Source organism: Rhinoraja longicauda, chromosome 28 (genome assembly GCF_053455715.1).
Source record: "Rhinoraja longicauda isolate Sanriku21f chromosome 28, sRhiLon1.1, whole genome shotgun sequence".
Classification (NCBI taxonomy): Eukaryota; Metazoa; Chordata; class Chondrichthyes; order Rajiformes; family Arhynchobatidae; genus Rhinoraja; species Rhinoraja longicauda.
Genome location: NC_135980.1, coordinates 11616813 through 11630293, shown reverse-complemented (window position 1 = coordinate 11630293; position 13481 = coordinate 11616813). Strand labels below are relative to the sequence as shown.

Sequence of the window (13481 nt, the reverse complement as noted above, 5' to 3'; positions counted from 1 at the left end):
GAGATGCTGCCTGACTCGCTGAGTGACTCCAGCTTTTTATGTCTCTCTACATTTTTATAAACCATTGGTTTGGGCACAGCTGGAATATTGTGCGTAGTTCTGGTGGCCACGTTATAGGTGGGACTTTGTTGTCCTGGAGAGGAATGCAGAAGAATTTTACATTGGATGGGATGTTTCAGTTGTGAGGAGACTGGGTAGGCTGGACTTATTTCCATTAGAACAGAGGAATCTGAGGGGGGATTTAATTGAGGTTTAGTTTAGTGTTGTTTAGAGATACAGCATGAAAATAGGTTTTTCAGCCCACCGAGTCTATGCTGACCATTGATCACCTGTTCACACTAGTTCTATGTTATCTCAGTTTAAGAATAAGGGGTAGGTCATTTAGATCGGAGATGAGGAAAACCTTTTACAGTCAGAGAGTTGTGAATCTGTGGAATTCTCTGCCTCAGAAGGCAGTGGAGGCCAATTCTCTGAATGCATTCAAGAGAGATCTAGATAGAGCTCTTAAGGATAGCAGAGTCAGGGGGTTTTGGGGAGAAGGCAGGAACGGGGTACTGATTGAGAATGATCAGCCATGATCACATTGAATGGCGGTGCTGGCTCGAAGGGCCGAATGGCCTACTCCTGCACCTATTGTCTATTGTCTATCTCACTTTCTCATCCACTCCCTATACACTGAAAATAATTGGCAGAGACCAATTATCCAAAAATACCCACCATTCAATCATGGCTGATCTATCTTTCCCTTTCAAACCCATTCTCCTGTTTTCTCCCGGTAACCTTTGTCAACACTAATCAAGAACCTGCCAGTCTCCACTTTAAATATACACAAAGACTTCGTCTCCAAAGTCTATGGCAATGAATTTCACAGATTCACCACCCTCTGGGGAAAGAAATTCCCCCTCATCTCCTTTCTAAAGGTAGGTCCTTTTATTCTGAGGCTGGTCCTATATACTCCCACGAGCGGAAACATCCACTCTATCATCAGGACCAACAGAGATAAGTACTCGATGGTCAGCATTGCCATGGTGGGCCAAAGGGCCAGTTTCTGTAATGTCTGATTTATAAAAGTATCCCCAACCACCCACTTCTGTATCCCCAGCACCTGAACATACAATGTTTTGAAATGTAAAGTTACAACTTCTGTCCTTTCGGTGCACAGTGGTGCAGTGGTAGAGTTGCTGCCTTACTGCACTAGAGACCCAGGTTCGATCCTGACTATGGTTGCTGTCTGTACAGAGTTTGTATGTTCTACCTGTAACTGTGTGGATTTTCCCCAGATGCTCCAGTTTCCTCCCACACTCCAAAGACATGCAGGTTTGTAGGTTAATTGACTTCGGTAAAAATTGTAAATTGTCCCTAGATAGTGCTAGTGTACAGGCGATCGTTGGTCCAAGGGACCTGTTTCGGTATTGTATCTCTAAACTAAACTAATCCAAAGCTGTTGCTCTGATAGCATCAATGTCATATTCGCACATACTGAACCACACTCTCTGAGTTCATTCGCCTAACCAGTCAGACTCTGCATTGAAATAGATGCAATTTGGCCACGTATTCCTCCCATATCTGCTCTGCCTGCTGTAGCAGAGGAGCGATCAGGGAGGAGCGTGAAAGAATGGGAATGAGGGAGGTGGGGTGGCCAGGGAAGGGGAAGGAGGAGGGAGAGAGGAGGTGGTACTAGAGCCAGGCAGGGGGAGTGGGATAGGTGGGGCGAGGGTAAGGGAGGAAAGAGAGAATGTAGGTAGGAGTAGGCCCAGGCAGGGAGAGGGATAAAGGGGGAATGAGAATGAGAGAGAGGAGTGGGACCAGGCAAGGGGAGTGGGGGAAGGGAGAGAGGGAAGGGAGAGGGGGAGGGGAGAGGGGGAGGGGAGAGGGAGGGAGGAGGGAAAGGGGAGAAAGGGAAGGAAGAAAGGAAGGGAAGGGGAGGGGGAAAGAAGGGGAGGGGGAAAGAAGGGGAGGGGGAAAGAAGGGGAGGGGGAAAGAAGGGGAGGGGGAAAGAAGGGGAGGGGGAAAGAAGGGGAGGGGGAAAGAAGGGGAGGGGGAAAGAAGGGGAGGGGGAAAGAAGGGGAGGGGGAAAGAAGGGGAGGGGGAAAGAAGGGGAGGGGGAAAGAAGGGGAGGGGGAAAGAAGGGGAGGGGGAAAGAAGGGGAGGGGGAAAGAAGGGGAGGGGGAAAGAAGGGGAGGGGGAAAGAAGGGGAGGGGGAAAGAAGGGGAGGGGGTAACGGGAGGACGGCAGGGATGGATGTGGAATGGGTTTGGAGCTGAGTTATCACCAGCTAATGTCCCATTGAGTGGAGGCCGCCTTCCCTCTGCACCTTGAACTACAGCACAGGCACTAACATCAGTGTGTCTCTTTTTAAAAATAAACATTTCGCCTCTTTGAGAGGCGAATTGGGGAGTGTTTTGTTATGTTTTTTTTAAATAATAATAAACCCGTGTCCCCACTTGTTGACAGCGTTGCCAATCCCCCTGGGCATCTGGAGGCTGGAGATGTTTGCAGAGAGTTACAATCCGCCAACGCTCCTACAAATCCCACAATCCGCTTTCAGACGTGCTGCTGTACTTACGCAGGGCCAGTGGCAGTGTAGAGCTGTGTAGTCCAGGGCCCCCCCCTCTCTCCACCAGTCAAGTCTCTGTGCTTTGTTCGCTCTATTAAAAAAAAAGAGACGAGGTTTGGAGAAGTGAGCGAGACAGGAGCAATGTTGTTGCAATCAGTGCTACCTTAACTGGAAGCGGAGAAGGAATCCCAGTGTGGAGGTCTCGCAACAATGGCAGATCACAACAAGGTAACATTCAGAAAGGAACATTGTTGCACCTGCGAGGGGAATGGAATGGAATGGAGTGGAGTGGAGTGTCTTTAACCTGCAGAGTACTAGTCTAGGGGCTGGCTGGGGTTGGGTGGAAGGGGGATGAAATGGACCTGATCCGAGGCTGTGCCTATTTTAATGCTGTGTAACACAAAATACATTTCAAAACATTCCGTGGCCCTTATTTCCACGGGAAAAGACAAATTTAAAAACTAATTCGAGATATCGATGGAAACTGGGATGTGTTAATTTTAGTGTGCAGACCAGGATTCCAAAATGGGAGAGGAGATTGTTAAAACATTGCTTTAATAGGTCGGCCACAGACTGTTTAAACGTGGACACATTTGCACAACTGTTTGGTGCATTGATATTTCATTTGTGGCATATTATAAGCTTCTTTTTTTTTTTACATACGTTGTATAGTTTAAATGCCTTGCATTATTATTGTGTGTGGGTTTTTTTTTAAAAAATTTGGTGCAGTTCAGTAACATGTTGCATCTTGCGATTTTTGAGGTCTGGGTTTGAAATGAGTGTCAGCGTTTTCATTGCCTGTGGCCGAGTTCCCGTGTGCCCCCCAGAACTCAACATTTGAAGACTTTCCAACCGGCTCCTTGCAGTAGGTCCAGTTTAAAAATATCACTGTATTTGCAACCTAATCAGAATTTCATGACCAAAATGGCTGAGAGGCATCCGAATTACCGAAACATTGCTTGGGTTTATCAACACTGTTTCTGACATTATGCTGGGATTTTTTTGTTTAATTGAATATTTCTGTTGTGGGCATATCTAAATGTGCTTGAATTCTGCCCTTCCTGGAATTCTGGAGGCTGCTTTGGATGTAACAGTACATCAGTTATGTTGTATGTAAATAAGGGGATAATTGGGCTTGTTCCAACCCGAGATATAAATGGAAGCAACAGAGACACTTGGTATCATTAGTGCCTGAAAGGCCTGAACTGCAGGCTTTTGCTACAGGCCCCAGATTAAACAAGAGCTATAGGATTTAAAGGAGTGTTTCCTAATGTCATTTCCCGGCTGCCTATTCTCCAAGGGGAGAATTAAGCCTGAATATCAGACAGAGAACAAGGGCGACAGAAGTTGGCTGTAACAAAAATCAGAGAAGAAAATGCTTAGTGGTAGCATACAGAGCAGTAATATCACAATGGAAAAATACAAAATTGGTGTGATCCTCCTTCAAAATCTGCAATTAAATTGGGCTTGGGAGAGAGAGAGAGAGAGAGAGAGAGAGAGATAGATAGATCAGCCATGGTTGAATGATGTAGACTTGACGGGCCGAATAGCCTAATTCTGCTCCTATCACTTATGATCTTGTGATAAACTGACTCTTCTAATGAAATGATGATTTGAAATAAATAATATTCAATGAGTTTAACCCAGATTTTCTGTGGTTTATAATATCTCAAATTATGAGGGTTAGGAGGGAGAGATAGACCCCATTCACAAGTAATAGGAGTAGATTTAGGCCATTTGGCTAATCGAGTCTACTCCACCATTCATTCATGGCTGATCTCTGCCTCCTAATCCCATTTTCCTGCCTTCTCCCCATAACCCTTGACATCTGTTCTAATTGAGAATTTGTCCCATCTCTGCCTTAAAAATATCCACTGACTTGGCTTCCACAGCCCTCTGTGGCAGTTTCACAGATTAACTACCCTCTGACTAAAGAAGTTCATCTTCACCTCCTTTCTAAAAGAGCGCTCTTTAAGTAGGGGTGCCAACTTCCTCACTCCCAAATACGGGACAAGGTGACGTCACCGCCCCACGTAACCTCACCCAGCCAGCGGCCACGTGCTCCCGCTCCACCAATGGCGGCCGCCCGGGCCGGGAGGCGGGTTGCTACACAGACTCCGTTAGGCGGCCCTGGGGCCTCCTACTACAGCGTCCAGACCTACAGCGTCCGGGCCTAAAGTGGCCCCCGGGCCTAATACGGGACAAGGACGGTCCCGTATGGGACAAATCAATTTAGCCCAAATTACGGGATGTCCCGGCTAATATGGGACAGTTGGCAACCCTATCTTTAAGCCATGATTGAATGGTGGAGTAGACCTGAGGGGCCGAATGGCCTAATTCTGCTCCTATCGCTTATGAACATGAATGAACTTATGAAATACAGGGACCACAGGAACTCTAAGTAATATCGTTTCAGTGGGAGCAACTAAAAGGAAGTGTTATCGGCATTTAAATACCCGGATTAGTGTAGTAGATGACCACTCGGCCCCTCTAGCCGCCACTGGTTGTTCATAAGAAAATGCATGATGTGTACGAAGAGACTGGTGTTTAAACCTCAGTAAAACCATCTTATTTTCAGCTTTAATTATTACAGAGTAATGGTCATACATTGTGGAAACAAGCCCTTTGGCCCGACTTGTCCCATCTACCGACCAACATGTCCCATCTACACTAGTCCCACTTGCCTGCGTTTGGCCCATATCCCTCTGAACCAGTCCTGTCCATGTACCTGTCTAATTGCTTCTTGAACATTGCGATAGTCCCTGCCTCAACTACCTCCTCTGGCAGCTCGTTCCATACACCCACCACCCATTGTGTGAAACAATTGCCCCTCAGATTCCTATAAAATCTTTCCCCCTTCACCTTAAATCTTGTGTCCTCTGGTTCTCGATTTCCCCCACTCTGGGCAAGAGACTCTGCATTTACCTGGTCTATTCCTCTCATGTTTTTGCACATTATGTTTGGACATTTTTTTCCCCCCTGTTGCTCAATGTGAGGTTATCCACTTTGGCGGCAAAAACAAGGAGGCGGATTATGATCTCAATGGTGTCAGGTTAGGTAAGGGGGAAGTGCAGCGAGACCTGGGTGTCCTTGTACACCAGTCACTGAAAGTTGGGGTGCAGGTACAGCAGGCAGTGAAGAAAGCTAATGGCATGTTGGCCTTCATAACAAGAGGATTTCAGTACAGTAAAGAGGTTCTTCCGCAGTTGTATAGGGCCCTGGTAAGACCACATCTGGTATTGTGTACAGTTTTGGTCTCCTAATTTGAGGAAGGACATCCTTGTAATTGAGATAGTGCAGCATAGGTTCACAAGATTGACCCCTGGGATGGCGGGACTGTCATATGAGGAAAGATTGAAAAGACTAGGCTTGTATTCACTGGAGTTTAGAAGGATGAGAGGGGATTTTATAGAGATATATAAAAAGACTGGACAAGCTAGATGCAGAAAAAATGTTCCCAATGTTGGGGGAGTCCAGAACCAGGGGCCACAGTCTTAGAATAAAGGGGAGGCCATTTAAAACTGAGGTGAGAAGGAACTTTTTCACCCAGAGAGTTGTGAATTTGTGGAATTCTCTGCCACAGGGCAGTGGAGGCCAAATCACTGGATGGATTTAAAAGAGAGTTAAATAGAGCTCTAGGGGCTAGTGGAATCAAGGGATATGGGGAGAAGGCTGGCATGGGTTACTGATTGTGGATGATCAGCCATGATCACAATGAATGGCAGTGCGGGCTCGAGGGCCGAATGGCCTCCTCCTGCACCTATTTTCTATGTTTCTATGATTTTTGCAAAAGGTGTGAGTAAATATTGTATTATATGCCAACTGTTAGAGCACAGCAATCTCCTCCCCCCCCCCCCCCCCCCCCACCCCCCCCCCCCCCCCCCTCTCGCTCCTACATCAACCAAAGGAGTCTGAGAAACATTCTGTTGTGTTAGAGATATAAGGGCATATTTTAGCCCTTGGGTGGCCAGTCTAGATAGTGAGTTTTGGCAACATGCTGCAAAGATAGAGTTGAACCTAAGCCTTCAGAGCCTGGAGTAGTTTGTAAGCGTTCCAAGGGCACAAATCCATTGCCCATTATATCTAGTCCAACGTTCCTTAAGATCATGGCTGATCCTCCATTCATTTGGCTTCCCGCACCCATTTCCATAACCCTTTAATTCCCTTCAGCATCCGCATATCTGCGGCAGTAATGAGAAAAATGGATACTTAAATGAGTTGGATGTAACTACTTGCAAAGCAAATGAATAGGCCCAGATGGAAATTGGTTTTACCTATGTTTTTCTTTTATTTTCATTTATTGCATGGGTGGATGAAGAAAGACATACAACATGGAACCGGGTCCTTTGGCCCAATATGCCCATGCAAATCAAGATGCCCCATCTACACTAGTCCCACCTGTCTGCTTTTGGCCCATATTAAACCTTTCCTATCCATTCCAAATGTCTTTTAAATGTTGTGGGGTTTTTTTAAATGAATTTAATGGGAATCGAGAGGCTAAAATTCCCCACATGCTAGGCATACTAGACTCAGAGAAGATGTTTGTTTGTATTGCAGATCAATAACTTCAGATGTATAATATGGTAGCCAGATTTCTTGGGGCAGAGAATTATCTTCCCCTCTTCATCAATGGCCGTCCTTTCATTGTGTGTTTAGAAATGGGATTCTTTTGTGTTTGACCCTTGGCTAATTTGCCAGTCCATGTCCACTTGCAGTGAGCACAGTATTGGTTTGCCCTATTAAATGGCAAGGCCATGATAATTTTGCCAAAAAAGGTGGTGGTGAGGCCACATTTAGAGTATTATGTTCAGTTTTGGGCACCATGTTATAGGAAAGATGTTGTCAAGCTGGAAAGGGTGCAGAGAAGAAGGCCTGAGCTATAGGGCAAGGTTGAGCAGGCTAGGACTCTACTCCTTGGAGCACAGGAGCATGAGGGGTGATCTTATAGAGGTGCACAAAATCATGAGAGGAATGGATCAGGTAAACGCACAGTCTCTTGCCCAGCTTAGAGGGATCAAGAGCCAGAAGACATAGGTTTAAAGTGAGGGAGGGTGGTGGGGGGGAAAAATTAAATGAGAACCTGAGAGATAACATCTTTACACAAAAGGTGGTCGGTGGATAGAACAAGATGCCGGAGGAGGTAGTTGATGCTGGAACTATCCCAACATTTAAGAAACATTTAGAAAGATACACGGATAGGATAGGTTTAGAGGGATATAAGCCAAACGCAAGCAGGTGGGACGACAGTAGATGGGACATGTCGGTCGGTGTGGGCAAGTTAAGCGAAAGGGCCTGTTTTCCATGCTGCATGATTCTTATCTAGCTACTACCGTTGAAATTAATTGACATTATCTTCACTGAAAGGCACAGCCAGTAAAGCCTGATCGGAAACCTAACCATCCAGCATGTGTCACAGAAGAACAGGAAAGCATGCATATTGCGTCCTAGAAGTATTGCTCCCCGTTTTCCCTGTGTCCTTTCCACTCGCCAGCAGAAACCAGAGTGGTATGTCCGACTTTTCTGGATGCAATAATATTAAAAGTCCAACAAAGCCGCCTCCTCCAGAGTAAGCATCTACTCCTTCATGAAAGGTGTGCTAGAGCTTCAGTGTGTCCCATCTAAAAAATGACCTGCAATGATACCTGAGGACCTGCCAAAACCATGAACGTCGCCACTGAGATGGAAAAAGATAGCAGGTGCAGGGCAGCTGCCGTGTCTTCAATTCACCACCTATCCTGACTTTGAAATGTTTAGTTTAGGAAAATAACTGCAGATGCTGGTGCAAATCGAAGGTATTTATTCACAAAATGCTGGAGTAACTCAGCAGGTCAGGCAGCATCTCAGGGGAGAAGGAATAGGCGACGTTTCGGGTCAAGACCCTTCTTCAGACTGATGTCAGGGGGGTGGGACAAAGGAAGGATATAGGTGAAGCCAGGAAGACAGTGGGAGATCTGGGAAGGGGGAGAGGGAGAGAGGAACTATCTAAAGTTGGAGAAGTCAATGTTCATACCACTGGGCTGCAAGCTGCCCAGGTGAAATATGAGGTGCTGTTCCTCCAATTTCCGGTGGGCCTCACTATGGCACTGGAGGAGGCCCATGACAGAAAGGTCAGACTGGGAATGGGAGGGGGAGTTGAAGTGCTCAGCCACCGGAAGATCCGATTGGTTAATGCGGACTGAGCGCAGGTGTTGAGCGAAGCGATCGCCGAGCCTGCGTTTGGTTTCGCCGATGTAAATAAGTTGACATCTGGAGCAGCGGATGCAATAGTTGAGGTTGGAGGAGGTGCAGGTGAACCTCTGTCTCACCTGGATAGACTGTTTGGGTCCTTGGATGGAGTTGAGGGGGGAGGTAAAGGGACAGGTGTTGCATCTCGTGCGGCTGCAGGGGAAAGACTAGTGACTGACATCTACTATAAACCCACTGACTCGCACAGCTATCTGGACTACACTTCTTCCCACCCGGTCCCCTGCAAAAAGTCTATCCCCAACTCCCAATTCCTCCGTCTACGCCGCATCTGCGCCCGGGATGAGGTGTTTCACACTAGGGCATCAGAGATGTCCTCATTCTTCAGGAAACGGGGCTTCCATTATAGATGAGGCTCTCACTAGGGTCTCTTCTACATCCCGCAGCTCTGCTCTTGCTCCTACTCCCCTCACTCGTAACAAGGACAGAATCCCCCTCGTTCTCCCCTTACACCCCACCAGCGTATCCAACAAATCATCCGCCAACGTTTCCGTCACCTACAACGGGACCCCACCACTGGCCATATCTTCCCATCCCCTCCCCTTTCTGCGTTCTGCAGAGACCATTCCCTCCGTAACTCCCTGGTCCACTCGTCCCTACCCAAACCATTCCATCCCCGGGCACTTTCCCCTGCAACCGCACGAGATGCAACACCTGTCCCTTTACCTCCCCCCTCAACTCCATCCAAGGACCCAAGCAGTCTTTCCAGGTGAGACAGAGGTTCACCTGCACTTCCTCCAACCTCATCTATTGCATCCGCTGCTCCAGATGTCAACTTATTTACATCGGCGAAACCAAACGCAGGCTCGGCGATCGCTTCGCTCAACACCTGCGCTCAGTCCGCATTAACCAATCAGATCTCCCGGTGGCCGAGCACTTCAACTCCCCCTCCCATTCCCAGTCTGACCTTTCTGTCATGGGCTTCCTCCAGTGCCATAGTGAGTCCCACCGGAAATTGGAGGAACAGCACCTCATATTTCGCCTGGGCAGCATGCAGCCCAGTGGTAGGAACATTAACATCTTCAACTTTAGATAGTTCCTCTGTCCCTCTCTTCCCCTCCCCCTTCCCAGTTCTCCCTCTATCTTCTTGTCTCCACCTATATCCTTCCTTTGTCCCGCCCCCCTGACATCAGTCTGAAGAAGGGTCTCGACCCGAAACGTCGCCTATTCCTTCTCTCCTGAGATGTTGCCTGACCTGCTGAGTTACTCCAGCATTTTGTGAATAAATACCTTTGAAATGTTTAGTTGCTCTTTTGTCATTGAATCAACAAGCAGAACTGTGGAAATGTCCACACTGAATCCACAACCAGTTCATGAAGGCGCTTTGGCCCCATGCTTGAGATCAGTTTTGGATGGACAATAAATTCTGGCTTGGCAGTGACATTCCATGAAGACCATTTTATTCAAAATAAGTAATACAAACTTTGGTCTTCTCAGGTGTAAAGTAATATTTAGTTACAGAAACTAAGAGGCAGAGGTCATAAGTGATTGGAGCAGAATTAGGCCATTCATCCCATCAAGTCCACTGCACCATTCAATCATGGCTGATCTATCTTCCCCCTCCTGAGCCCATTCTCCTGCCTTCTCCCCATAACCCTTGACACCCGTACTAATCAAGAATCTATCTATCTCTGCAGAGAATCGGCTCCATTGACCATCAGCCGCTTGTTTACATTAATCCCACTTTTCTTATTGTCCCCACATTCTAATCAATTCTTCCAGTTATGGAGGAATTGTCTTTGCTATGATGTGGATTAGCATGTGACCGACCACATGACTTTGAACTTCCCTATTGGTTGCACAGTGTCATCCGAGTTGGGTTTAGTTTGGGTTTAATCTGTTGTCACGTGTACCGAGGTGCAGTGAAAAGCTTTTTGTTGCGTGCTATCCAGTGCGTGCAAGGTAAAGTCCAATTAAAGATAGTAAAGATTTTGGCAGATTCCATGGAACAAGTCCTCATGAATCATTGCAGGCTATTTTTTAGACAGCACCTGAAGCTCTTGCATGCTTCACGTTGTTCACTCAAGAAGGACAAAATTTACCACCTCAATCTCGCTAGGCAGTATTTGAATTATTATGTGGGGTTTTTTTCCAAAGCATTTTTCCAACTTTAAATTTAGCTTGGTCATGCAAACACTGGTGTCCATCACGGATAGCAACAGCAAAGTAAATCATCATGTGCATAGTTTTCTAACCACATGCAGCATTATTTGTTATGAAACCAAGGTAATTGGACCAAGTCCATGTGACGAATGTCAGTGTTGAAAAGATAAATTATAGCATTACAGTTGAATTATAACTAGATATAAAAATCAATGTGGGTGGGGTAAAACATTACTAAAACTCTTAAGACTCTTCATAAAAAGCAGTCCCATACTTCTGTAAACAATTCTTTTAAGAGATGTGGATCACAATTTTTTTCTCCGGTGAAACCTAGAAATGAGTTTACAGTATTCTTCTCCAGCTCTAACCTTCTCTTAACCTTCCTCAGGTGTGTTTAAGGAAGATTATAACTACGCTGGCTGTGAAAAATGAAGAGGTCCAGAACTTTGTCTACCAGCTACAGCAAACCCTGAAGAATGTTGAGGTAGCACTAGTTCTTTCAACTCAATGTTTACGATGAGCTGCCGATTGAACTCTTCATGAGCTGACAACCAAGCTTGATGTGTGATGGCTTTGTATGTGTGAAGTAAAATGTGTGATGGTTTTGCAATAATATATTATTCCTGAACATGGTAATGGATAGTAGCAACGTTTATATTTATATTTCAATGTGTTCTATTTTCTCATCAAACTCAGTTTATTCACCCCCTTAACCAGCCACCATCCCTTGGGCTTCAAGTGATACAACTGTACGGAACAGTTCATACTGGAAGTTGACTATATACATTCACTGAAGGGTAGTGACTATGCCAAAGAAGTTAACCAAATGAGGAATGGCCATTTCTGCTTGTCTACAGAATCTGAAATGTATAACTGTTCTAAATATACTATAAATATCCTGAACCTTTTTTTAAAAGTTCTGTGTGTGACAATTCCGCATGAGGAGTGTCCAACACTGGTGACCATAAATATGAATGTCACTGTCAAATAAGGAGAAATTTCTTTGCCTTAAGAATAGTGTGGAGCTTGTTGCCATGTAGTATTTCAATACTACGAATGCCTAGGAAACAGCAAAATTATAAGAGTTACTTGATGTGCAAATGGTTGATTTAATAATTTTCACTTTAATGTCGTTGATACTCCGGGGTATGTGTTTTTAATTAACAAAGTTATTTTGTACCAACATGAATAGCACGCTGCTTTCGATTCATAGAAACGCACTGTACTGAAATAATCCATAATGCGTTGGCCGCAACACTCTTTTTTTTTTGTCTGAAATTTTGTTTAACGTAACCTGTTCTAGGAATGCATCCCTTTCATTAATTGAGGGAGAGAGGAATCAAAAGGACTTGCTGATGGGAAAGATAAAGTGCAAGGACCCCCATGATACGGGATGCCCAAGTGGCTGTGAATCAAAAGTAAAGCTGCCAGCTTTATCAAAACCCGACAAGTTTGCTTTTAGCTTCTAGCCAAGTGCAGGGGAAGTGTTGTAGGAATCACAGCCACGTGACATGTTTATAACATAAAAGCAGCTTTCATTTTTCCATTCCACAAATATCGACAGCAAGAGGAGCAACAAATGGCCCTTGTGATTAGTGAGTGAATGGTGCATATTGTGTCCACAACCATGCTAATTTAATCCTTGTTGGGATAGGGATGCTGATCCCTTTGCACCTGATATCGAAACGACCGCAAAAGATAGAATTAGCTTGGCTTGTTGCTCATTATATTACTCTTAAGGTATCCAAGATATGAGGAGAGATTACAAAGCTTTATTAAAAACAAAACTCTGCAGAGGTGGCCATGGTGTATATTTTATTAAACTCTGGGGATTTCAGGTTGAGGGCAGTGTGGGGCTCCGTTATTATGCTCATTACTGAATGAATAACTAACCAATAGTTTAGTTTAGAGATACAGCGCGGAAACCGGCCCACCGAGTCCAAGGCGACCAGCGATCCCCGCACACCAACACTATCCTACACACACTAGGGACAATTTACTGTTTTACCAAAGCCAATTAACCTTCAAACCTGTACGACTTTGTAGTGCGGGAGGAAACCAGAGCACCCAGAGAAAACCTACACGGTCATGGGGAGAACGTACAAACTCTGTACACATGAGCACCCGTAACCAGGATCAAACCAGGGTCTCTGGTGCTGTAAGGCAGCAACTCTACCGCTGCACCACCGTGTCTTGTGCTGAGGCGCTGAAGAAGGTCTGAAGCAGTGATCAGCCTCTGCACATTTGCTGTGAGGTTGGGCATGAGTTGCTTTGGGAGATGTAACATCCATGTGGATAAGAAAGTGCTTTGAATATTGTGGTATTCAACATCAATTCAGAGACATTTAACAAAAGTAATTTGTATTTGGACCTGGTTTACGAGGGATAGGTGTCGTGGATTCTGGAGAAGCCATCATCACAGCCACTCGAAATACCATTGCACCACAACCTAAGATGCCAGAGTAGATCTTGGAGTAGTTTACATCTGAAGGATAGAATCTCAAACTGGCTTGCAGTTTGTCCTGCCCAGCCAGAGTGCTATTTGGCTGAATGGTGTGGGCATAGAATGTGAAAACAT

At 45.6% G+C, this 13481-nt stretch overlaps 1 protein-coding gene across 1 annotated transcript in view; it reads left to right on the top strand.

The window, feature by feature from the left end:
• Positions 1 to 2613: 2613 nt before the first annotated feature.
• The window catches only part of fsd1 (fibronectin type III and SPRY domain containing 1), a 36035-nt gene continuing 25167 nt past the window's right edge, over positions 2614 to 13481 (top strand). The window contains exons 1-2 of the mRNA XM_078423835.1: positions 2614 to 2785; positions 11292 to 11387. Coding sequence (XP_078279961.1) covers positions 2768 to 2785; positions 11292 to 11387 — 114 coding nt within the window. The 5' untranslated portion in view covers positions 2614 to 2767. The remainder of the gene's footprint in view (positions 2786 to 11291; positions 11388 to 13481) is intronic.